We start from the raw sequence: 23,804 nt of genomic DNA, 5'->3' as shown, positions 1-23,804 counted from the left end.
CAAAGACGACAACATCACCTTGTCTGTTGCCACAGGCAGCAAATGTCTGGGTCTGCCTTCAGTTCAGGAACTGGCCAGTTCTCTGGAGTACGAAAACATGCCACTTTGTGATGGGACGGGGGGCGGGGAGAAAGTATTTCCACGGCTCTCTTTGAGCTGTCGTTATTTCCGAGGACTTGGATGAAAGAGGTATACCATTCTAGGCTGGCTCTCAAAAAATGCGCCAAAAGAACGGAGGCATTTTTCTGGTGCTAACGAAAGCAAAAATGGAACCGGGGGTTGGTTTGCTTCTTCCTTGATGTCTAGTCACTGTTTGTATCCACATATAGTGTCTTGTTAAAATTACCAGAGAACGTGACTTGGGTATCTTACTGCACAGTCAGAAGAAGGAATACAACTTTCGGAATTACTTTTTAATGTTATTACTTGGTACCTTTCATATTTCTTAGAAAAGTTTCAGGAAGAGCTGTTCTTTGCTTTTCATTTGCTCTTTTTTCATACAGGACTGACACAGCTGCTTGGGTCTTGCCCTGGGGAAAACATCATCTTTCCAGTTTTGTAGCTAAGAGCAACAAACACAGAGAGCCTGTTTATTCATTTGGTATTTGTAGCTCTGTATCCTAATTACATTAAAGAAGAGGCATTATTTCTTACTAGGCCAACCTGTTTGAGTTGTAACTCTAAATGCAGGGCAAGAAAGAGGCTACGGTTCCTCATGAGCAACTGTATGTTCATAAGCAAGGCCACCTCAAGACATTTTGCGGCCTGAGGTGAACCAGCAAATGCCCCTACCCCTCTGTGCAATCTGGTTATTCGTCAGAAGAGAAGCAGTCAAACAGATTTTGATCTTGGGAAAGAAATGTAGGCATGACTAGCTCCTAAGAATAGGGGATGAAGAATGGGTCCAGTAATGTCTGAAAAAGCAAACTCCCACAAACAAATGAAAAGAGGGAACATGCATGGTGAGACATGATGAAAGTTGACCCAGCTCTCAAAGGCCAGCTAATCTAAAATTTTAAACAACCGAATATAACTTGTCAGCCTACATAGCCAATGGGTGAGTATTCTATTACACAGTTTTGAATTTTTAGTTAAATTCCTCTTGTTGCATAGCAGCAGTACAGGGATTCAGAGAGCAAAATATCTTCAAGTTCCCAAGAGTATTCCACTCCTTTTTTCATAATCAACTGGCACTTACAGTCTCAATAATGCACTTGGAGCCATTAGAAGGAGAAAGAATAAAAGGTTTCATTACTTACAATTGAAGAGCTGAAATAGCAAACTGACAAACATGAGTGCTTCAATCAACAGGCCTCAACAGACAAGTGACTGCTTCAAACATACAAAAGAGAGGGAAAGAGGAAATTTGTCATACAGACAACTCTTTGGTGATTGTGGAGAAATTCAATCAATGCAGCACCTATGTGCGTGCCACTTATGCCCTACCAGGCATTCAAAAGAAGATCTAGCAAATGGCCGGGAAAACACTATTGAAATAGCCCGCTTCTGGTCTAATTATCTTTTTTTTTTTTACTTATATACCGCCCCATAGCGCTACAAGCACTCTCCGGGCGGTTTACAATTTAATTATACAGGCTACACATTGCCCCCCCAGCAAGCTGGGTACTCATTTTACCGACCTCGGAAGGATAGAAGGCTGAGTCAACCTTGAGCCAGCTACCTGGGATTTGAACCCCAGGTCGTGAGCACAGTTTTAGCTGCAGTACAGCGTTTTAACCACTGCGCCACAAGGCTCATAACATCTTAACATTCTACTTTGTTTCTGATTTTACCTACATTTCATATATGTCCATAACTTTAAATTGTGCAACAGTCTGATACGAATAAAAAAATATACAGTTTCAGTGACAAGTTTTAAGGAAGTTACACTTCTTTGGCACCTACATTTGATTGGAAGTTGCACAAAGTTCTAGATTTATTCCCACAGTTCCAACAACCCCTTTCTACAAGTGTGCCTGTCATGCCTCTCCAGTGCAATTGGGTTTGTGTGTGTGTGTGTGTGTGTGTATTTTATCATGATGGTCTTTAATCTCATCATCATCAGTTTATTTATATGCAGTCTCTTTGTGCTTTTAAATGACTTAATGCTTTACTTAAATACTCATAAAAGTATGCTAAACATCTCCAGCCATAAATCCATAGTAAGGCCATTATAAGTTATCTAACAGCACATCATTATTATTAAAGTGGTAATGGATCCAGTAATAATTTGTAGCAACACCTAAAAAGAGTGTGGGGAAATGCATTAAAACTAACATTAACATTAAAACCACACACACACACACACACACACACACAAGTTATGTTTTTCCCCAAAACAAAACCACGCTTAGTTTTACAGCTTTTAGCATACACTGAGTATACATAATTCCTTGGAGAAAATAGCAGAAACAGTTTAAAACATGCCACTCTTTTCACAGTTTTTATACCTCAATTAACCACAATAGATCTTGAAAAAGATATGCAGGGTGATATAGCAGATACAGGACAAAGTATATGTATAAACATTGCAAGTATATAGTCTTACTTGGAAGAAGATCAGTTATATAGACTACAGTGAAGCCTTGGAATGTGTAGAACTATGGGTTGTTCTGAAAGAAACGGGGTGTGCCTCAGGACTTGATTGTCCTGATGCCTAACCTGTGTTGTGGGTGAGAGGCTACCATTAGAACGGAATATAAAGAGGCATGATGCTTTCCTATAGGCAAAAGGTGTCAGACAAGGGTGTATATTATCCCCTTATCTATTCAATCGGCATGCAGAACGTATCATACAGAAAGATGGACTAGATTCAGATGAAGGAGGAGTGAGAACTGCTGGGAGAGACATCAATAATTCAAGTTATGTAGATGACACCATCTTAGCGACAGAAAGCAGTGATGATTTGAAACGACTTTTAACAAAAAGCAAAAGAAGAAGGTGACAAAGCAGGATTGCAGTTGAACATTAAGAGGACTAAAATAATGACTACAGAAGAACTGCACAGCTTTAGCACTGACAATGAAGAAACTGAAATAGTTAGAGATTTTGTATACCTATCAGGAATTGGTTCAGCATGTCTGGCTTATAGTTAACAAAAAACAAAACAACAACAAACAAACAAACTTCTGATATATGCCACATTGTGTCTCCTTTCCCAGCTTGGTGCCCTCCAGATGTTTTTGACTGTAAGTTCATCAGTTCCAGCCAGCAGGATCAATTAGGAGCTGTACGCCAAACCACCTAGCAGGAGCCATGTTGCCAGAGTCTACCATATTATGTTTACATAGGGATTGTGTGTTTGACGGTATATCTCAAGAAGTGTCAAAAATATTTGAACTGAAACTTTGGGGGAGGGATCAGTTAAGGCTACTTAATGTGCCTTAACACTCTGAAAAGCCAAAATCTACCAGCAAAACATTAATGCTAAGAAAGGCTGAAGGCAGCAGGAAAAGAGGAAAGCCAAATATGAAATGGATTAAGTCACTAGAGGAAGCCATGGCCCTCAATTTGTAAGACTTGAACACGTCTGTTAATGATAGGCATGTAACAATTACAATGTGCTTTAAATATTTTATATAAAAGAGAAGTTATATATATATCAATGTATGTTTCCTGAGTTATTTGGAAAAGCATATCTGAAATAACGTCTGGAATCTCATAACCACTAGCCTGGCAGTAAGGCTAATTTAACTCAATGGGAATCATAATTAAACTCCTCTATTCAAGATTACTGTTCACTAAACCCATGCCTATTTCTGTCTTTAGGAGGAAAAAACCCTGAAAATGCAGCATAGAATATCAGTAACGTATTTGTTCTGAAGCAAATCTATCCCTTTGAGTTAAATCAGGTTTATTGCTAGGTAAGAAGACATTTCTCACCTACTTTAGCTAAATTTTCCATTCTCTCTTTGTGTCTCCTTGCCTACCTACACAATACCTTGAAACAGGCTAATTATTTGTTTAGATAGATCTTTGAGGGCAGATCTATCCAAAACAGGTCCATCATGCATAAAGGTGCATTTTGATTTTGCCGCTAAGACCCCCACATCAATTGTCAAAAATTATCCATGAAACAATCCAAACCCAGTATCTTCTCCCACTTGTTAGACTACATGCTGCACTGATTGAGCATGTGTTAAGGGGCAAAGATCTGGATGTCCCAGACAAACCAGATAGTGTGGCTGCTGACCTTGGGCCAGACATCCTGGAGAGTGAAGTCAAATGGGCCTTAGAAAGCATGGTTAACAACAAGGCCAGTGGAGGTGATGGCATTCTGGTCGAAAAGATGACATTGTTAAGGTGCTACACTCAATACGCCAGCAAGTTTGGAAAACTCAGCAGTGACCAGAGGATTGGAAAAGATCAGTGTACATCCCAATCCCAAAGAAGGGCAGTGCCAAAGAATGCTCCAACTACTGTACAATTGCACTCATTTCACACGCTAGCAAGGTTATGCTCAAAATCCTCCAAGGTAGGCTTCAGCAGTAAATGGACCGAGAACTCCCAGAAGTACAAGCTAGATTTCGAAGGGGCAGAGGAACTAGAGACCAAATTGCTAACATGCACTGGATTATGGAGAAAGCCAGAGAGTTCCAGAAAAACACCTACTTCTGCTTTGTTGACTACGCAAAAGCCTTTGACTGTGTGGACCACAGCAAACTATGGCAAGTTCTTAAAGAAGTGGGAGTGCCTGACCACCTTATTTATCTCCTGAGAAATCTATATGTGAGACAACGAGCAACAGTTAGAACTGGATATGGAACAACTGATTGGTTCAAAATTGGGAAAGGAGTACGACAAGGCTGTATACTGTCTCCCTGCTTATTTAACTTATATGCAGAATACATCATGTGGAAGGCTGGACTGGAGGAATCCCAAGACGGAATTAAGACTGCCGGAAGAAATATCAACAACCTCAGATATGCAGATGATACCACTCTGATGGCAGAAAACGAGGAGGAATTAAAGAATCTCTTAATGAGGGTGAAAGAGGAGAGTGCAAATAACGGTCTGAAGCTCAACATCAAAAAAACAAAAACAAAAAAAAACCTAAGATCATGGCCACTGGTCCCATCACCTCCTGGCAAATAGAAGGGGAAGATGTGAAGGCAGTGACAGATTTTACTTTCTTGGGCTCCATGATCACTGCAGATGGTGACAGCAGCCACGAAATTAAAAGACACCTGCTTCTTGGGAGGAAAGTGATGACATATCTAGACATCATCTTAAAAAGCAGAGGCATCACCTTGCCAACAAAAGTCCAAATAGTCAAAGCTATGGTTTTCCCTGTAGCAATGTATGGAAGTGAACCATAAAGAAGGCTGACTGCCGAAGAATTGGTGCTTTTGAATTGTGGTGCTGGAGGAGACTCTTGAGAGTCCCCTGGACTGCAAGGAGAACAAACCTATCCATTCTGAAGGAAATCAACCCTGAGTGCTCACTGGAAGGACAGATCCTGAAGCTGAGGCTCCAAAACTTTTGCCATCTAATGAGAAGAGAAGACTCCTTGGAAAAGACCCTGATGTTGGGAAAGTGTGAAGGCAAGAGGAGAAGGGGACGACAGAGGACGAAATGGTTGGACAGTGTCACCAAAGCTACCAACATGAATTTGACCAAACTCTGGGAGGCAGTGGAAGACAGGAGGGCCTGGCATGCTCTGGTCCATGGGGTCACGAAGAATCGGATGTGACTTAACCATTAAACAACAACAACAACAAAAAGCACCACCTGCAATTTGTATTGTTTCCATGACCATGAGACCTTATCCTGATTTTTCTTTTAAAGAGGTTATCCTTCAGTTTTGCAGATACTGCAGCTGCTTGAGCATTTGCAACTGATGCCCATCGGGACTTTGTTCTTCTGGGCCAGCTATACATGGGACACACAGAAGAAAAGAGACCAGGTTTTGCATGACAGATAGCAAGGCAGACTGCGTAAAACCTTTTGATGGTGTGGAGCTGTCTAATCACTCGTCAGATTTCTGATTTTTTTTTCTTTTTCCTATATCCTGTTACAATAGAATGTGGACCAAGTGTTGCTAGGTTGTTTTAAAAAAAAGCAGTAAGCCCAGTTCACAGCATTCGGGCTCTTTGAGTTCATATACCTTCTGCTTTGTCCCCATGGGTATCTCTTGCCAAGGGTGCCTATGACTGAAGCTTACTTCTCTTTAATTATCTTTAGGAGCAGGTCATTTGGCTCATGGGATTCTCTCAAATCGTTCCTTAGAATAATTCTTGTGCCTGCTTCTCTAGAAATGAAGATTTAACAGTGAAGAGTAACAGTAACCAGTCTCTAGCCAACTTTCATAGTTTATATCTCCTACATTCTCCTTATGTGTAGGTACCGATACAGTACTTGTCTATTCACCTGCGCTCTTTCCATGTGGAAGGACAGTTTGCTTTCCATGACTCCTCCTTGTAAACCCAAGGGATTACTGGCATATTTAATGTAATTGCTGAAATTTCTGCATATCCCCTTTGGTTTGGACAAACCAGCCATGTTGTCTTCCTCTTCTTTTGTTCTACAGACCCTGAAGATATTTTCTTCCATTAAATATGGGTGCTGCTTGATCTAGTGGAATATTTTGAAGATAGAGGCAATTCTGTGGAAGAAAGGCAGTTGTATTTGGAACGCGGGAGCGAGAATGGTAGAAAGCTTGGCTTCTGAAGGCAATTTGGAAACACGCTAGTACGGAGCTCTCACAAAATGGAGTACTTAAAAAGTCACATTAGGAGATAAAGCAGCAGATGAACACTCAGTTGTCGCAGAAGGTTACAGCATAACTTCAGGATCAAACTATTTTCCAATAAAAAAAAAAGCAGCTCAATAGAATTGTAGGCAATTACACAGCTGTAGAGCCCTTCAATCCACATTTCACGCCTAATGATGTTCTGCTCTTGCATTTGCATGAATGGAGAAAGCATAGCCCTTAACCTTTCGCAGGCAAAGATACAAATGTACATGTTGCTCTCTGATTCCAGGGATCAGAGCATTAAATCTTCTCATTCACCCACCCTGTACATGTACAGTTATGAGCTGCTCCAATCTCAGGTAGCCCATGGTGTTCATTAGCTGACCTAGATCAGTTGCTAGCTGTCAGCCTAAACTGCCTTGAAGGTAAAAGTGGGAGACTCACGGGCCCTACTCTTAACTCTGGAGAAAAAGCAGAATAGGAATACTGTTGCCTTACAATTTGTTACAATTGGCTCAGAACAGGACAGTCTAGCATGCAGAACCAGCCTGTTTAAAATATGGCAATAAGAGCCACCACCCCTGCTGTGTTTTTTTTTTTTAAAAAGAGAAACAGTGGTGGTATACATTTTACTTATTTGTTTGTTTGTTTGTTTAACTTATATGCCACCCACACTACCCAAAGATCTCTGGGCAGCTTACAACAATTAAAACACAATTAAAAAGTGGTCATGGGTAGACGCCATATCTAAAATCCACATTGTGAAAAATCCACACTGAGGGAAATTTTTGCTTAATTCTTCTTCTCCTGTTTAAATCATCCTCTTCTGATGTCTGTATTGCACTGTTCAGCACTTCCCATATCCCTGAGCAGAGGGAGCATTAATTCTGAGTTTAGTCATTTGCTTTGTTTTTGCAATAATTTGCTGCATTTATCAATAGTTCAAGTGGTGTTTATGAGAGGCAAGGAAAATTAGTGGAGACACCAGAGTCCTTACAGCAACAGGCCAGCTGGTAAAAGAGCCCACTCCTGTTTTATGTTTTTTTTGTAAATTAGTGGTGTATATTTATGTTTTTTATTTTTAAAAAACACCCGCTGCTAAAGAGTTCTTGCATAATCTTTATCCAGGTGGCAATAACAAGGCAGTCCTATTGTCTTATTTTGATGGACTGGAATTGGTCAATTTAAAAGATTTGAGTGGGGTAGACAATTTCTGAGGGGCAGGCATGTTTTTTAGATCAGCTGATTGCGTATGGTTACATGTAGAGGACAAGACCAAAGCAAAAGAGAAATATGGAAGTTTCTTTTATAATAAATGTATTAAAAACCTACTACCTACTACAGTATTTCATTTTACCAGGTTATACATGTCAATTATAACATACTGGCAAATTAGTCTTGTGTGATTTATGATGGTGTAAGAGAATTGATGTAACAAGCAGCAGTACATTCCTGATACTAAAGAATCTCTGGTTCAGCTCCTCATCACTTAAACATAATATCATTGCACATAGCTTGGATGGCTTTACACATGACCCAGAATCAAAGTAGAGAATTTTTTGATTAGCAGCAAACTAATTCATGCAAGTTAAATTCTTACATGGATTGGATAACCATTACTTAAAGAGTTCCTGCTTCAGTTTCAGGTTGCATGCAAAACTGTCCCACACTTTTTCAATAAGATTACATTTCAGCAATGAGGAATCAAAGAAGAGACTCTTTAATTAATGGCAATCTGCTGCTTAATTTTGCTTATGTGGGTATTATTTACTCAGGAGGATTTTGGCCATCATTTGTGATTTACTAGGGCAGTAGAATATCTCAATCACAGGCCATCACTGCCAGCAGCAAAAGGAAAGATAGTAACTCCACAGATTCCAGTCAGCTACAATAATCGGAAAGCATAAGGATGCTGGAGAAGTGATAGTCCTGGATATGATAGAGAAGACATGAGCAAAATGTACACCAGGGAATACAAAAGGAAGTGTAATAAAACAAAGGGAAAAATAATGGAACATAAACAATCAAAAGATACTACTGCTGAATAAAGAAATCAATTCCAGTTAATAATGAAGGAGGCAATTAATTAAAAGGTATATTTTCCTTCTAAAAAAGCAATGCTAGCGGTTTGCTGGCTGAATCTCATTGGCAAGCCACCAGAGAGTTGTCAGCAGTAGATTGTGCTGGTGATTTGTAGCACTGGGGTTGTTTGTTTGTTTGTTTGTTTGTTTGTTTGTTTGTTTATTTATTTATTTATTTATTTATTTGTTTATTTGTTTATTTGATTTGATTTTTATACTGCCCCATTAGTGCAAAACACAATTCTGGGTGGTTAGAAAATGATAAAATCAGACAAAACAGTGATAACCATAAAATTAAAAAACTTAATCGCATCCGCTCTTAACGTCACCAAACCAAGACAGAGGGCAGGGCAAGTGGCAAGTTCATGTGAGCTTGCTATCAAGGGCCTCCATGAAGAGCCACCTCTTGAGCAACCTCTTAAAGATAGGCAGGAGTGTCTGGTGAGGACCTGAGAGAAAGCCTTTTCAGTAGCTCCTCCCAGGCTGTGAAACACACTCCCCCTCAGAGGTCAGGTTGGCCTCCTCCCTCTTCTCTTTCTGCTGGGCAGTCAGACCTTCATTTTTAGGCATTCCTTTAATTGATGCAGGTATGTAAGTGTCACTATGGGATGCTGCATATACATTTTCCCCAACTGAACTAAGGTGTGTATGTATGTTTTTAAATGGCAGTTTTTAAAATATTTTTATTTTTTAAACATTATATCACAATGTTTTTAGTAGTATTTGTTTTAATAGATTGTGAACCACCTTGTGTCCCTCTAAAGTGAGATGGGCAGCATATTGAATGAATGAATATACGTGCAAGCAAGCAAGCAAGCAAGCAAGCAAGCAAGCAAATAACAAGAATCCCACTCCACCCCATTCCAATTACATACAATGACCAAACTGACAACTGAATCTTGCTTCAACCCTAGCAGTGTGGATAGCATCTCTGTCCACTAAGCTGAAGGCAACAGGCTAGCAGGCATACTATCTGGGAGATACAGCTCAGTTGTCCTGCAGAAGGAACAGTCATGCCACTGACACTTCCTTGACACTGCCTAGCACAGCATGAGCAGTGGTGGTTGCTTCACTCTTCCTAACAATGGGACCACTCCCGGGTCTTTGTTTACACCTTACCTCATAGATTTTAGGTTTAGTCTCTGTGGTGTACTTGTAGTATAGGCTGTACTGAAACAATGGATACCTCTCTAAGCAAAAGTAGGATACAGAATAAAATGTGCTTCTCAACTTAGCTGACCATAATGTTGCCACAATGTCCCCCCAGTGGTGAGCTAGACGGTAAGTATACTTTAGAAGGAGAGCAGTATAAAGGTAAAAGAAATGCGGGTGAATTAAGCAAATATATGCAAGTTCAACCTGCACACCCCCAAAGCCCAGTCCAAACTTTCCTGATTGCAGAGTTTTAGGCCAAAGGTCTGTTATCCAATATGTTTCAAACTTCCTGCGTATACTCACACCTTTGGATAAGTCAAGCTATGGAAATATTATTTTGAGAAGCTTCCTAGTTCAACTAACCAGCCAAAACAGTTGCTGAACTCCTACTGGATTTTAGCTGCTAGTGACTGGATTCTTTATCTTATTTTAGATTTAGGATCTATTCTGGATTATTTGCAGTAGTTTGACAAGAGTTTCCCACTTCCCATGATTTAAAAACAAGAAGAAAAAAAGCCACCACTTAGGATTAGGGTGCTAAAAAGAAGAAAGGCAGAATTGTGTGCCAACAAGATTTGCTTACGAGCTAGAGTCGTGGCACTGAAAGGAAATCACTGCTCAAAAGCACTTGCAGAGTAAATGGTTCAGAGCAGGGGCAGTTCATAGACTGGGATCAGGGGCCTCCTTATCCCCCAACAAGTGCCGCTTCCCTGGGCTTGAACTGTCTATGGATTTTATCTGGAGGAGAAGAGATTTTAATTGGAACAGTGGTGTGAAGGGAAGATTTAATTGCATTTTCCCCGGATACTGTACAGTGGGGTCTTGACTTGAGAACTTAATCCGTATTGGAAGGCGGTTCTCAAGTCAAAAAGTCTGTAAGTCAAGTCTCCATTGACCTACAGTGCATTGAAAACCGATTAATCCCGTAACAGGCCGTTTTTGTTCCATTTTGGTTTTTTTCTGGTCTGTAAGTCAAATCTCAGTCTGCAAGTCAAACCTAAATTTTGCTGCCAGAGAAGTCTGTAACTCAAAAAGTCTGTAAGTCAAGCCGTCTGTAAGTCAAGGGTCCACTGTAGTGTAATTCCAGTGCTATGCATAAAACGTACATTGTCACTGTTCTTAAATGGGAGAGACAGTGCACGCTGCATACATTCACATATTGGACATCAATCTGTTTCTATTCTTTGCCTTTTGGTTCTGAATTTAAACTTCTCAAATTTTTTTGAAGTTGAGAGTACTTCGTCAGATGTAGAAAAGTTGTCCATAAATACTGACATTGGAATAAATGTATTCATCTTTAAAGTCGTTTTCCTACAACAGAGTATCCTTCTGGAAGTTATGTTTTATTTAGTGATGCTTACTATAAATAAACAGTATTCTCTACTCAACTAGAAATCATCCAAACATTTAAAGCAGGTTAAGAGTTATCACACCTGCAGTTATGTAAATGGAATGCTACCTGCATATTACATACACAAATTTCCTGATCAATGACTACAACATGACATAACCAACTACATTATTTCTTCGTCTTCATCCGTGCCAGCATTGTGTTCTTTACATCAAGTCTGATCTTCTAGAGATGGGTACTAGTCATGTGGCCATCAGAAAAGAACTAGTAATCTTCACCTGAGTGGAGGCTGTAAGGACAGGTTGTTTGCTGAGTGATATATCAGCCATTTCCTGTCATGGTTAACTGTGGGTATTAGCTTGTGATGAGCGAACAGTGCTATATTTTTTATTAAAAAGGCAACCTTGATTTGAAAAGGTGTGTGTCATACCATTAGTCATGAGTAGTGAACTCTTTTTTTGGCATTTGCAGAATTCATGGTACATGTTCGTTGGCTTGTTGACTTTCAAATTTGCTGAGACAACAGGGTATTTTTTTCTTCTCCCCCCCTTTTTTTTGTGGGGTGGGGAGGGTGGGTCAGCATTCCCTAGAACAGCCATTCTCAACTTCCTTTTGGCCACAGCCATAAACTCAATATGAAAGAAATACAGGCCATATCAGGACTGTATAAGTCACATGACGAACTTGATCAGGTGGTGTGTGAAAAATTGTTTCCAGTCTGTGGCCCCTTTTCAACTGTGCCTCAGGGAGCCATACGGACCCCGTTGAGAATGGCTGCACTAGAGGAAGCATTTGAAAATTTGGCCATTACATATCTTTGAAATACGGCCCTTTTAGAACTCCAGCAATTTCTATTGTAATTGGGATTAGGCATGTGAAATATTGTAGTTAAACAAGAGACCTCGTTGGATATTTAAAAATGATATTGAGGGATTCAAAACAGAAACAACTTAAGACGTGTCTTCCTGAAGGAACATCTTCTCTATGACCTTTCTCAATTGTTAAGTTCTTCTATGGAAGCTTTTCTTTGTGTGCTGCCACCTATAGTGAAGTCAGAGACAGTTAGAAAATAAAGGAACTTCTTTGTGGTGACCCACTAAATGCATAATAACTCTTCTGAGGAGATCCATCAGACCTATTAATCATGTTTATTTAATCTTATTAATTGAGACATCAAGCTAAGATCTTCCTTTTACAATTATCATCTTGTCTTTAATTAATTTTCTTTCTATTATCATTTTTAATGCTGGCTCAGTATTCCCAGTATTTTAACATTTTAAAAAGTAATTGTTTTAATATTGGAATTGTTTATGTTGTTTTATGAACTATTTTTGCCCCCCCCCCCATTATACCCTTCCATGAGTGTATTGGTCATTTGAATGTTGTCTAGATTTCATGAATTTAAAAAAAAATTATAAATGAAGCATTATATCTAATTTATCTATTACAGCTTTTAATTTTTTAAAAGAAATGTTTTCATTAGAATTAGAATCACTGAATTCATAGCAAAGTCCTATTTCCTATCCATAGGAAAGTCCTCTTAGTTCAGTGGATCTGTTCTACTTGGAACTAATCATTAGATTTTACTTCATAATTGTGTGTAAGAAATAACTTTTTTCACCTATGTTTGACCACACATACACAATTGCTCTCAGAAGTTACAACATTTATTTCTGTTTCATCCTTTGTTTTATAGATTTTGCCTGGCATTCTGCAGAAGCATTGCTGCATTTTACCAGACAGGAATACAGGTAAACTCTAAGGTTTCCTTCTCCCTATTCTGTTCTATTAATTCAATCTTCTCCAGCTGGGATCTCCAGCTCTCTTGAACTACAGAAATACACTGAAATAACTAAGGCTGGAATAATGTTTTCAGGTCCTAATGTTTGAGCTTGTATGTATATATTCTTGAACTGTATCATTAATTTTGAAACTGTATTACTGATTGATTAATTTCAGAATATTCACATGGTATATAGCCAGAACCCTTTTCTATTCTTTCATCAGTGAAATTCCTTTGGCATATATCTCAGTGGCAAATTGACGCAAGTTAAGAAGTCAGTGTCATTTATTACTGCACACTGAATCATACACCTTATTTGCAATAGTAAAAGTCTATGCTGGCTTCTTAATTTATAGCAATTCACTGAATTTTATGTTGATGGAATTATGCTGGTGGGCTTAACTGTCAGGAATCTGGCCATTAAATCTCTAAAGTCATAAACTACTGTAAAAGCAATGTAGCCTTTTGTACTATGTTATGTACAACGGCTACCAAAGAATAGTCTGCCAAAAGTATTCCCTACACTTAATCTGAAGCATGGCTTTAGATTTACACGTGAGATTCTCTAATGTACTTACTACTTGTTTGCTAGCTGAAGAGAAGTGATCCTTCCACTCCTGCATTTGAAGTAGGAACAGTAGATGGACAGTCTATTATACCAATGAAAAGCCAAACTGGAATAAATTCTGTTGGCTGGTTTGGATGGTAGCAAGAAAGTCCAGCCTACTTATGGAGCTGTTGTGCTAGCCCAGCTTCTGGCAGATGTGATGATTGGCCAGCCAAAAGGCTGGTGAGAAAGAGTAGCCATTGTGTCCTGAAAGCTCTTGGGATTTCTCCATGCAACAGTGGCCAACTGGCTGCCCTCATGCTACCTTTTCTTTCAAGAATGGACTGTGGAAGTAGAGGGAATGTCACTGGAGGGAACTGTTGGGAGATGTTCACCAAGTCATTCTTCTTCTGGACCTTCCTGTTCAATTAAGCCACCCATTGGCAGAGAGGAGGCCTGTAGGCTGGACTGTCGCCTAAGGCCGCCTATTGCACACAAGCAAGAGAACACAACCCGTAATAAGCATCCAGTGCACTGAGTGGAATTTGAACTGGAGACTGAAAAATGCTTGCCTTTCTAAGGGATGAGATAAAACCTTTGAGAGGGAAAGTTCCAAAGAATTCCAAGAATAGAATGAAAAAAAGGACAGGAATATTGAGCAGTTTCATGGTCTCAGGATTAAATTCCAGAGATGAGACTTAAGTCACGCGACTTGCTGTCTAGTTGGACATAAATTGCATCAACTTTGCAACTCAACTCTGACTTGACTTGGGGTTTTTTGGACTCAACGTGTGACATGGAACCCACCCACTTCTCCCTTTTTTCTGGGGAGAAAAGCTTATTTTTAATAGGGATTCGGGACTTGGTCAAAGACTGAGACTAGGACTTGGGACTTGGACCCAAAGATTTTCCAACATTCCTGTTAAATTCTTAATAATGGCTAATATGTAATATGATTTTCCCCCACATAATAAAACAAGTGGTTTGCTCCTTAGTCATGCCCCTGAAAAAGAACTTTGTCCCAAATTCATTGGACTTTCAATGAATTGTTTCTTCCTCTATTTTTTCTCCCCCTCCTAAGTTATATGTTTATTACAATGCCAAAAATTTTATCTCATTCTTGTGTACAAATACAGTTAAAATAAATAATGCAATTAAAAACACCAAAAATCCATTTTCAGTACCATGAACCAAACTTACTTCATTTATCAATTCTTTATCAGAGCATTGCACTATTTAAAATTATGGACATATATGAAATATAGGTAAAATTAAAAACAAATAAAAATGTTAAGATAATTAGATTAATTTTGAACAGAAACAGGCTACTTCAATAAGTGTTCTCTATATCATCTTCTCTACATGTGGTGGGGCAGAAATTGCGTGCACTTAAATGCCACGTTGTTGAACTTCTACATAGTCACAGAAAAAACTGTCCAGTGTCCAAGCAACCCCATTTTACTTGATTATTCTTTGATTTTCTTACTTTACTTTGACATCTATTCAGTGACTTCCAGATGGTACAGTTGGAGCCTTGTCCTAATGTGAGACATTCCTCAGCATTCATCCACTTGGCAAAGTGTATTGTTTTTGTTCTCCATAGACTTAGCCTAGCCTCTTCTGGTTTTCTATTTAGAGTTTAACATGCATGCAGAAAACTTCTCCCTGATTTTACCCATCATTTAGGGGGTAGGTATCCATGAAGTGGATGGATTTAGTGCTGTATTTCCTTAGTTCATTCATTATTTGCTAGCGCCTCCCAACATAGGTGTAAGAGCAATACAAGGCAGCAAATGCAATACAGTGGACCCTTGACTTACAGACGGCTTGACTTATAGACTTTTTGAGTTACAGACTTCTCTGGCCGCAAAATTTAGATTTGACTTGCAGACTGAGATTTGACTTACAGACCAGAAAAAAACCAAAATGGAACAAAAACAGCCTGTTACGGGATTAATCGGTTTTCAATGCACTGTAGGTCAATGGAGACTTGACTTACAGACTTTTTGACCTGCAGCCACCGTTCCAATATGGATTAATTCTGTAAGTCAAGGGTCCACTGTACTGCCTGGACTGTATTTTCCCTGCCTTCCCTGAACCTTTCTTGACCTAAGAAAAAAAGAAACAAAATATCCCCCTCTAGTGGTCGAAGGCGGAATAGCAGCTTCCCATTAGTTCCTATGGACGGAAAAGAGCAGATACGGATCAAATGGTTTTCAATGCATTCCTATGGGAAATGCAGATTTGACCTGAGAACTTTTTGACTTGAGAACCGCCTTCCAATATGGATTAAGTTCTCAAGTGAAAATCCCACTGTACAGAAGATGACATCAACCTGTTAAAATGCCTACATAAATAAGGATTTTGAATTGATGCTGGAATAGCAGGAGTGTTAGAACCAGTTGTCATTTTACTGCAAGGTTACTCTATAAAGCTCTAAATGGCTTGGTTCAGCAAGTTCTGGGTCAGACTTATTTTATCCTGAATCGGCCCAATTCAGATTGTTTCTTCCTTTGTGGAACTGAACTCCGATGAAGGGGATATGCAGAGAGAAGTACTCCCTAAAGCATACAGTGTTTAGGTTACTTTGGCTTTTGAAAATCATAACCAGGACATTGAATTGATCCTGGAAGCTGGCAAGTGACATCTAGAGATTTGTATGTTAATTTCAAGCAAGTGTAATGAGCTGGTGCTTGACTGCATGCATTGACTGGCCATTGCTATGAGTACATGGTATATAGTAACAGACTATTAACTCAGCATGTTATTTCCTCTTGATAACCCATGAGCAGACTGAGATTATTACCAGTCAATATGTGTATGTGCTGTTTATTGCACAGCTGCGAAGAAATGATGCAATAAGACTTTAAGTGCCTAGAATTATGCTGTCACTTGATGGTAATCTCAGTTGTGGCTTCTTTCCATTTGTCTGGTGTTGATTATAAAGGACACCTTTTGTAAACAAAAAGCTATTGGCCAGGATTAATGAAAAAGGGCACTTAAATAATTATCCTCCAGGTGTTCCTGAAACTGCTGATTGGAAGTCTGAGCACATGATCTATTGCATTACATTCATGTTGTGTTGGAAAGGAAACAATGCAGATACTAACAAGAGCTGGAAAAAGAGCAGCAAAGGGTGGTGGGTGGATGCAATTGTGGAAAAGGGACAGAAATTGAAAGTAGGCTTGGTGTTATCCTGGCTTCATGCATAAAAGTAAGGGAAGACTATAAAAATATAACAGGTCCTTCGCATTTGTAATAGAATGGAATAAAAATGCAGGTCCTATTTCACAATGTCATTTTGTTCTGACCTTCCTCACTTTAGTACAAAATCGAATGTAGAATTTTCACACGATGTATTGTGCAGTATCAATCTTTAGAAGAATCCCTAGTTCTTAAAACAATTCCTGATCTTTACTGATTTATGAATGCTTCTAAACAGATAACTTTAAAAGGTGGGGGGGGGAACCAAGGAAGGTGAGACATTGACATGGTTGGCACAACTCAGTAAACAATTTGGAATGCTTCAGGCATTATGGCAATCCTTTGTTACAACCACTCTGTGGCTGAAGGTAACTAATAATAATGTATAATAATGTACATACAGTTCTAATGTAAAACTAACAAGATAGTTTGAAGTTGTTGGGTGTTTTTTTTTTGGGGGGGGAGAGATGGGTGTCACCCTGCACAACAGTGATGCCAAGAAAGAAGATTGTTATGAACCTAAACATCTGCCAGCTGTTTCCATGGATTGTAAACTTGAAATATTAGTTTTTCTTCTTCATGACTGAAATCTCCGGCAAGCAACTCAAAATACGTAAAGAAATATTCCTGCTGGAAATAATTGCTTAAACAAGCATATATTATAGATGGGTGCTATTGAGCTCACGTCCTCTTTGCTGAACTAGGTAGATCTTTGATCCAAATTGAGAATGTCATTTTTAATGTTACTGTATCCAAACCTCCATTCAATTCCAAAGATACACCAGTTTGTTAAACAAAGTAAAAATGTGAGATCAAAATATGCAAAGACCACAAATCAATCAAACAAGGGTCTCCAACTTTTTGAGTTAACGGGCATATTTTGAATGTTGAAAAAGTATAATGAAAGCTAAGGCACCCACACGCCTTTACCATTTGGCTGCTGGCAGGTTCTTCTCTAGACCTTGAAGAGAAAAGCAATTTTTTTCCCGTCCTTGTTGCCCCCTCCTGTCACCTCTTGCTCTCAGGAGGAAGTTTCCCATTTATCTTTTATTGTTTAAAGAGGTACACCACATTTGCACTGCTTAATACATTTAATTTTTTTCCACTTCCTCTGCCCCTCCACAAAGATGAGGAAGTGTTTGATTTGTCAGTATCCTGAAGTAGCTCTCTTCTTAAGCCACTTCACGTTATTGGCAAACTGACATTGGGGTGATATGAACTAAATAGGGTTACTTACGGTTCAGACACCATTTGGATATGAAGATCACACCAAATGGCAGACTGGACCGCCTAGCCACTCTATTTAGTCGGCTCCAAAGAAAAGGAATAGACAAGCTTAATTTTTCACATGTCAGGACTATTTGTGTAGGGCAGTCTAGCATCTTTGTCAAACAGCTGAAATATAGCCACCTTTCTGTATGTTTTCTATATGTGACAAATACGTCTCATAGATGGCCATCCAACTGTGGATTCTTCCACCTCCATTCTGAAATAGCTTGGGAGACTCCCACAATTGGCTTTTTGAAGGTATTTGATTTAAGTACAGCGAGGGGAGGGGAATCCTCAGTTGGGCACTCAGGGAATAAATCAGTTTTAAGAGAGGTTTCGGTATAGAATTAATTTTCGTACTGCATCTGCTTATTTTTGCCATGCTTTAGCCATGCAGCTCGTTTAAAATGAAGTCTTTCTCATCTTTGACTTCCACCTCACAGAACATTGCCACGAAGAAACTTAGCTGTATTTTCTGAGCTGATGCTTTCCAGCCTGGTCTCTATGGAAATGTGGGAGTAGGAGCATTGTTGACAGAAGTGATGGCAAGTAGCTTCTTAATCATCACCTAATCCAGGAAAACTATTAACTAGCCAGGTAATCAATGGAGAGTACCTTAAGAAGAAGAATGATAAAAAAAGGCTGAGTTTGCTTTTCTCTTTGTCTTTTATAACCTTGCCTTTTCCTCGATGCTTTTGCTGCTGCTGATATTAATAAATAATATCCCACTGTCAGGGCTTCCAGCCAGGAGAGGAAGGTCCCTGTTCCCAAGAAATTTATTATCTAAACGAGAAGCCGGAAAGCAACAGAGTCAAGGGGAAACCAGGACGGGGGGGCCAAACGTGTGGGTGAATGATATTGCGCATGATGCTTCCTTACAGGTGGGAGTGAAGTTTAAGAAGGCGAGCCCAATGCAACATGGGAAAGGTGGGTTTTGCAGAAGGGTTTTAGAAAGGGAGATAATGGGATGGAAGAGGAAGAATGCGATCAGAGAAATGGAGCAGAGGCAATGCTCACGTGTGTCAGCCATGAAACGTTTTGGGTTGGGGAGATCTCTGTTAGAAGAATGCAAAGGAAACAAAGATCATTTGAATGAACTCGGTTAGCGGCACTTGAGCCAATGGTGATGTGCCGTCTACAAAGATGAGATGGGATTTCGCTTCATTTTATTAAAAAGTATAAGAGACCATGTAAACATACGATTCACCTGACTGAATGATTTAATTTATTTCTAGTAAACATTTTGCTGAGCCAACAGTTCTGATATCCCCTGATCAACCTGTATTATGAAGTGCAAATTCTTTTCTCTGGGTGCTGGATTCTTATATAGTCACAATAGCACCATCCGCTTATGAGAGGCAGGCATGAGGTGTAAGCAGGCTGGAGGACTCCCCACATATTATGCAAGTATGATTTATTTTCATTTTTGTTATCTAAGGAGAAAAATCTAAGGGGAGGGGGAACTTTCAGCTCGGCGCAGGAAGAACCGAGCATCCTCTTTGGACAGTGAATGTTGATTAGAATGGAAAATGAGGGGCAAAGTGGGGGTGGTGGAATGTCACATCCTGGAACAGCAGAGGTTGGAAGAGTTACTTTATTAGATTGCAACTTTCTGAAACTGGGGGCCATGCTAATAGGCTCTAGATATTGTAGCTTTTTTTTAAAAAAAGGTGTTCCAAACTCTTCTGGCTAGAACTTTACAAAGGTGCACTCCACATTGTACTATTTTGTTGTAAATTCTACATATCTGATTTTATGATGACGTATTTGACACATTCACATGACATCAGAGATAATACTGGGTGGAAATGAACATGGGCAGTCTTGGGCCAGTTATGACACCAGCAGAATAATAGGAAACCGTGTGTATTTACGTACAAAAGGAGTCTGCAGTGGTGCAGGGGGAAAAGATTATTTCCCCCCAATGTCTCCAATCCTACCATTCCTTAAATTAGTGTTAACTGCCATGAGTTCCAAGAACTGGGAAAGGTTAAGATGAAAGAATGTTTCATCAGGTCTTGGCTTTGTAATGGTTAAAACAAATAACGGTTGCATTCGTTGCAAAATGTTGTCTTTTTCATCTTGGACTTCCATCTCACTGGATGTTGCTATGAAGAGACCTAGCTGTACTTGTTGAGCTGATTTCACCATTGCTTCGCTGTACGATGTGCATTCCCTGCTTTGAAGCACCACTGTCAACTTCAGGGCACTGCATTCGGTATTGAAAACCCGCTGTATTCCTGGTCCTCCTTATCGTGGAATTTGTCCAGGACCACAGCCTCCTGCAACAGCCATACTTCACTGGAATGCTGAAAAATGTTTGGCACTGATTAGCTGCCAAATACCTCTCACTGATCAGTGAGAGGTTTTTGAACAGAGATGGTGGTGCTTTCATCTTAGAAATAAACTTAGACCTGCAGAGCTGGAAGGGACCTTGTGGATCATGGAGTGATCTGTCAAGGAGGGATAGCGGGAGATCGAACTCCCAACCTCTGGCTCTGCAGCCAGATATCTAAACCACAGAGCTATCCAGCAGTTCCAGAACGAGTGGCGTTTGCTTAAGGTAACAGCGTCACATACTTCTCAGTATGTGGCTCATCTAGGGATCTGATTGCAGAAGCAACCTTTGGCAATCCTTTCCCACAGCAATACCTTTCTGCATCCCCAGGCACAATTAAGTATTTACAAATGTGGAGGAAATCAGAAGGGCCTGTTCAAAGTTTCCAGGTCAAAAGGATGGAAAGGCTTGCAGGAGAAAGAGGTCTGTTGAGAGCCAGTGCCTGGGTGGGACCTATTGTTTGGCAGAAAATGCTTCTGAAGTCTAGACTCAGTGACACATCCATGTGTGTATGTGTATCTTGACCAACTAGGAAGTGACAACTCAATGGCTTGGATTCCCTTCTGCTCTGTGGCCTGATTGGTGGTGAAGGGAAAAAGAAGGGCAGGAAGGAGAGGAGCCTGGGAGACTGGTTTGCATGCTGGTCAACGTCATGGTTTAGAGTTCCTTTATCAGAACAACGATGGCCATGCTTTGGTGGGAGGAGATCCAGAACAAGAATGTGTTACCTGAAGCGACAAAGTTTTACAAGTTCTCCCCCCGCCATCTTAATACTGTCAACTGTGTCTGTTTCCTCTCCTTTTATGATGTGCAGCGCTGTTCTTCTTTTTGATTTTCACAGAAATCTTAGGAACCACAGACTTCTCTGCCTAGGGCAGAATTTGTGATGCTTTCCACCTAGCTTGTTTGTCTTCTAGACCATGCAGTTCCTTTATCCCATGACAGTTGGGGAGGGCCAGATCTGCTTTTCATTGTTATTTGTTCTGATATTTTCTACGTTGCTTACTGTTTAATGCCGTATTTATATTTTACCTTGTACCCGAGCAACCTGAGATCTCAAGAGCAGAGCAGAGAAGATAAAACATTTATAGAATAATTGAAAACCAGCAATTCAAGGGCATAAAATAACACCTAATAATAATAATAATAATAATAATAATAATAATAATAATAATAATAATAATAATAATAATAATAATAATAATGTTTATTGCGGTCATTGACCAGCAAAAGTAAGATACATAAGAACATAAGAACAATATAAAAGCATTAAAAACACTAAAAACACCAAAGCACTAAAAGCATCTATATATATATATATCTGTCAGGTGTTTGACTAAGAACGAGAGGGTAGGTTTTTACTTCAAGGGGCTTATAGCCAAAGATTCAAAAAAAAAAAAAAAAAGGAAATAGAAGAAATAGAGGCACATTTTTAAGAAGGGAGAGAAGATGCTTTTATGTCAGTTCTATGTACTTAAGCTTAGTAAGCAGTAAAGTGGAGTCACATGGCACTCCAGAGGTTGCTCAGCTACACACCATTCTCTAGATGTCATTGAACTACAACTGACATCGACACGAGACTCAGGAATGCAGTGAGGAATCATGAGAGCGGCAGTCTTGACAACAGCTAACATCTTGAATTCCACATCTTTGTGGCAGGGATGCTCCAGGAACAATTGTTCTTGCTCTTCACAGGAAGGGTGAGCCCCCTCCCCCTTTATAATAAGAGGGGCTAGAGATGCGAAATGCTTGCTGTTTTGACTGTTTGAATGCCAAGCTAGAAACAACAACAACAACAACAACAACAACAACAACAACAACAACAACAACAACAACAACAACAACAACAACAACAACAACAACAACAACCATCTTTCACATCTCTGAAGGGCAACACCAGTCCAGAGTTTGTGCTGTGCTGTGTTATTTCTTCTTTCCTGGGCAGTATTGCACCTGCATGGGTGTTGAATGACTGAGACTCAGTTAGGTTGGTGTTGTGTTCTTGGGGCCTTTTCGCAGAGGCAGCTCAGCATGTTTTCCAGCTGCAAACCGACTGTGGGTGGCAGCAGTGTTCGTAGCAGGGCCCTGTGGAAAGGGAAGTCTTGAATCCTGCCTCCCATCGCTTGCAGAGCCAAACAGCTGGAAGTCAGCACGGGGAAAGGGGGAACCCCAAGGCCAACCTTGGATGAAATGGTCATAAGAAGAGGCAAACTCTGGTTCTGCCAATTCTCAAAACTGGGATAATAAGGAAAAATTGCTATGAGAAGAGAACTTGTCCCTTTGTTTGCTGGACTCTCAAGCTGGGAAACGTGTATGGTGGAGACCATAGGGAAGCAAAAACATTGCAAGCGAAATATTTTAAAATATGGTATTTTACCCAAGGAACCATTATTAAACACCCCCCCCCGCAAAGAAGCTATTGCGTTGGACCCATTTTTAATCAGACCCCTGTCTTTATTTGCTGTTTCCATTCTCTTCTCTTGATGGTTGATAGATGGAAGGTTCCTGCCACTGAGGCGATCCACTTTGCAGTGCAACAGTTTTTGTCTTGACTTCAGGAAGACCACTTTGGTAAAAGACTCAGGAATGCCGTGAAACAGATCAGTCTGTATATCTGTTTCTTCCCAGGATTACATTTTTAAAAGACAAAACAAATATACACTGTCAGCTACAGAAGTTGCATCAATTAAAGTTTTATAGCCTGTGTTGATGCTGATTAACTACAAAGCTAAATGAAGATAGGAAATGGCAAGAATGATTGATGTTTTATTTAACAGCGCCTGCTTGTTTGTTTAGTGGTTCAATTTAATTTGTAAGTCGGGATGAAGGCAGTCTATAAATCATACTGAAGCATCTCCTTTATATGGATGTGATTTTGACAAGGACTTTGGAGGAACGTATCGTTTGAACACTTTGCCTGAAGCATAATGCCCCATGATCTGTAGTGGATTCTTTGGAGGAAAGAGGAGGAGATTTAAAAATGTATAATCTGCTTTTTAGAGGAAAATGTTTCCCAAAACAGCTTCCAACACTCAAGATGCAATAGAAACAATGGTAAAATTTAACAATAAGAGAGGCTTACTTGTAAAAAAACAATTAGGAAAAAAATAAGTTCCACCTGTAACATGAAAAGCACATCCACTTAGTAAAATAATTAAATTAAATTAATCTACCTACCTACCTACCTACCTACCTACCTACCTACCTACCTACCTACCTACCTACCTACCTACCTACCTACCTACCTACCTACCTACCTACCTACCTATCCTGCTTTACTACTTAAAAGGACCCAAGGTGGCTTACAACATTTAAAAGACAACATTTAAAGCTGAAAACAATGAGTCTACAAATATTAAAAAGAATTTAATGAGTTTTACAT

At 39.6% G+C, this 23,804-nt stretch overlaps 1 protein-coding gene across 6 annotated transcripts in view; it reads left to right on the top strand.

Annotated features, from left to right (window-relative positions):
- DLGAP2 (DLG associated protein 2) overlaps positions 1-23,804 on the top strand; it is a 522,791-nt gene that overhangs the window by 77,177 nt on the left and 421,810 nt on the right. For all 6 annotated transcript variants that reach the window (XR_013542815.1, XM_078388888.1, XM_078388867.1 and 3 more), the window contains one exon: positions 12,978-13,032. Coding sequence is in view for 5 of the 6 variants with exons in the window: in XM_078388888.1 (XP_078245014.1) it covers positions 12,978-13,032 (55 nt within the window). In the remaining variant the exon portion in view is untranslated. The remainder of the gene's footprint in view (positions 1-12,977; positions 13,033-23,804) is intronic.

The sequence above is a fragment of the Pogona vitticeps genome, chromosome 1 (assembly GCF_051106095.1).
Source record: "Pogona vitticeps strain Pit_001003342236 chromosome 1, PviZW2.1, whole genome shotgun sequence".
Classification (NCBI taxonomy): domain Eukaryota; kingdom Metazoa; phylum Chordata; class Lepidosauria; order Squamata; family Agamidae; genus Pogona; species Pogona vitticeps.
Note: the sequence above shows the minus strand (reverse complement) of the source record. Positions and strands in the feature narration are given on the sequence as shown.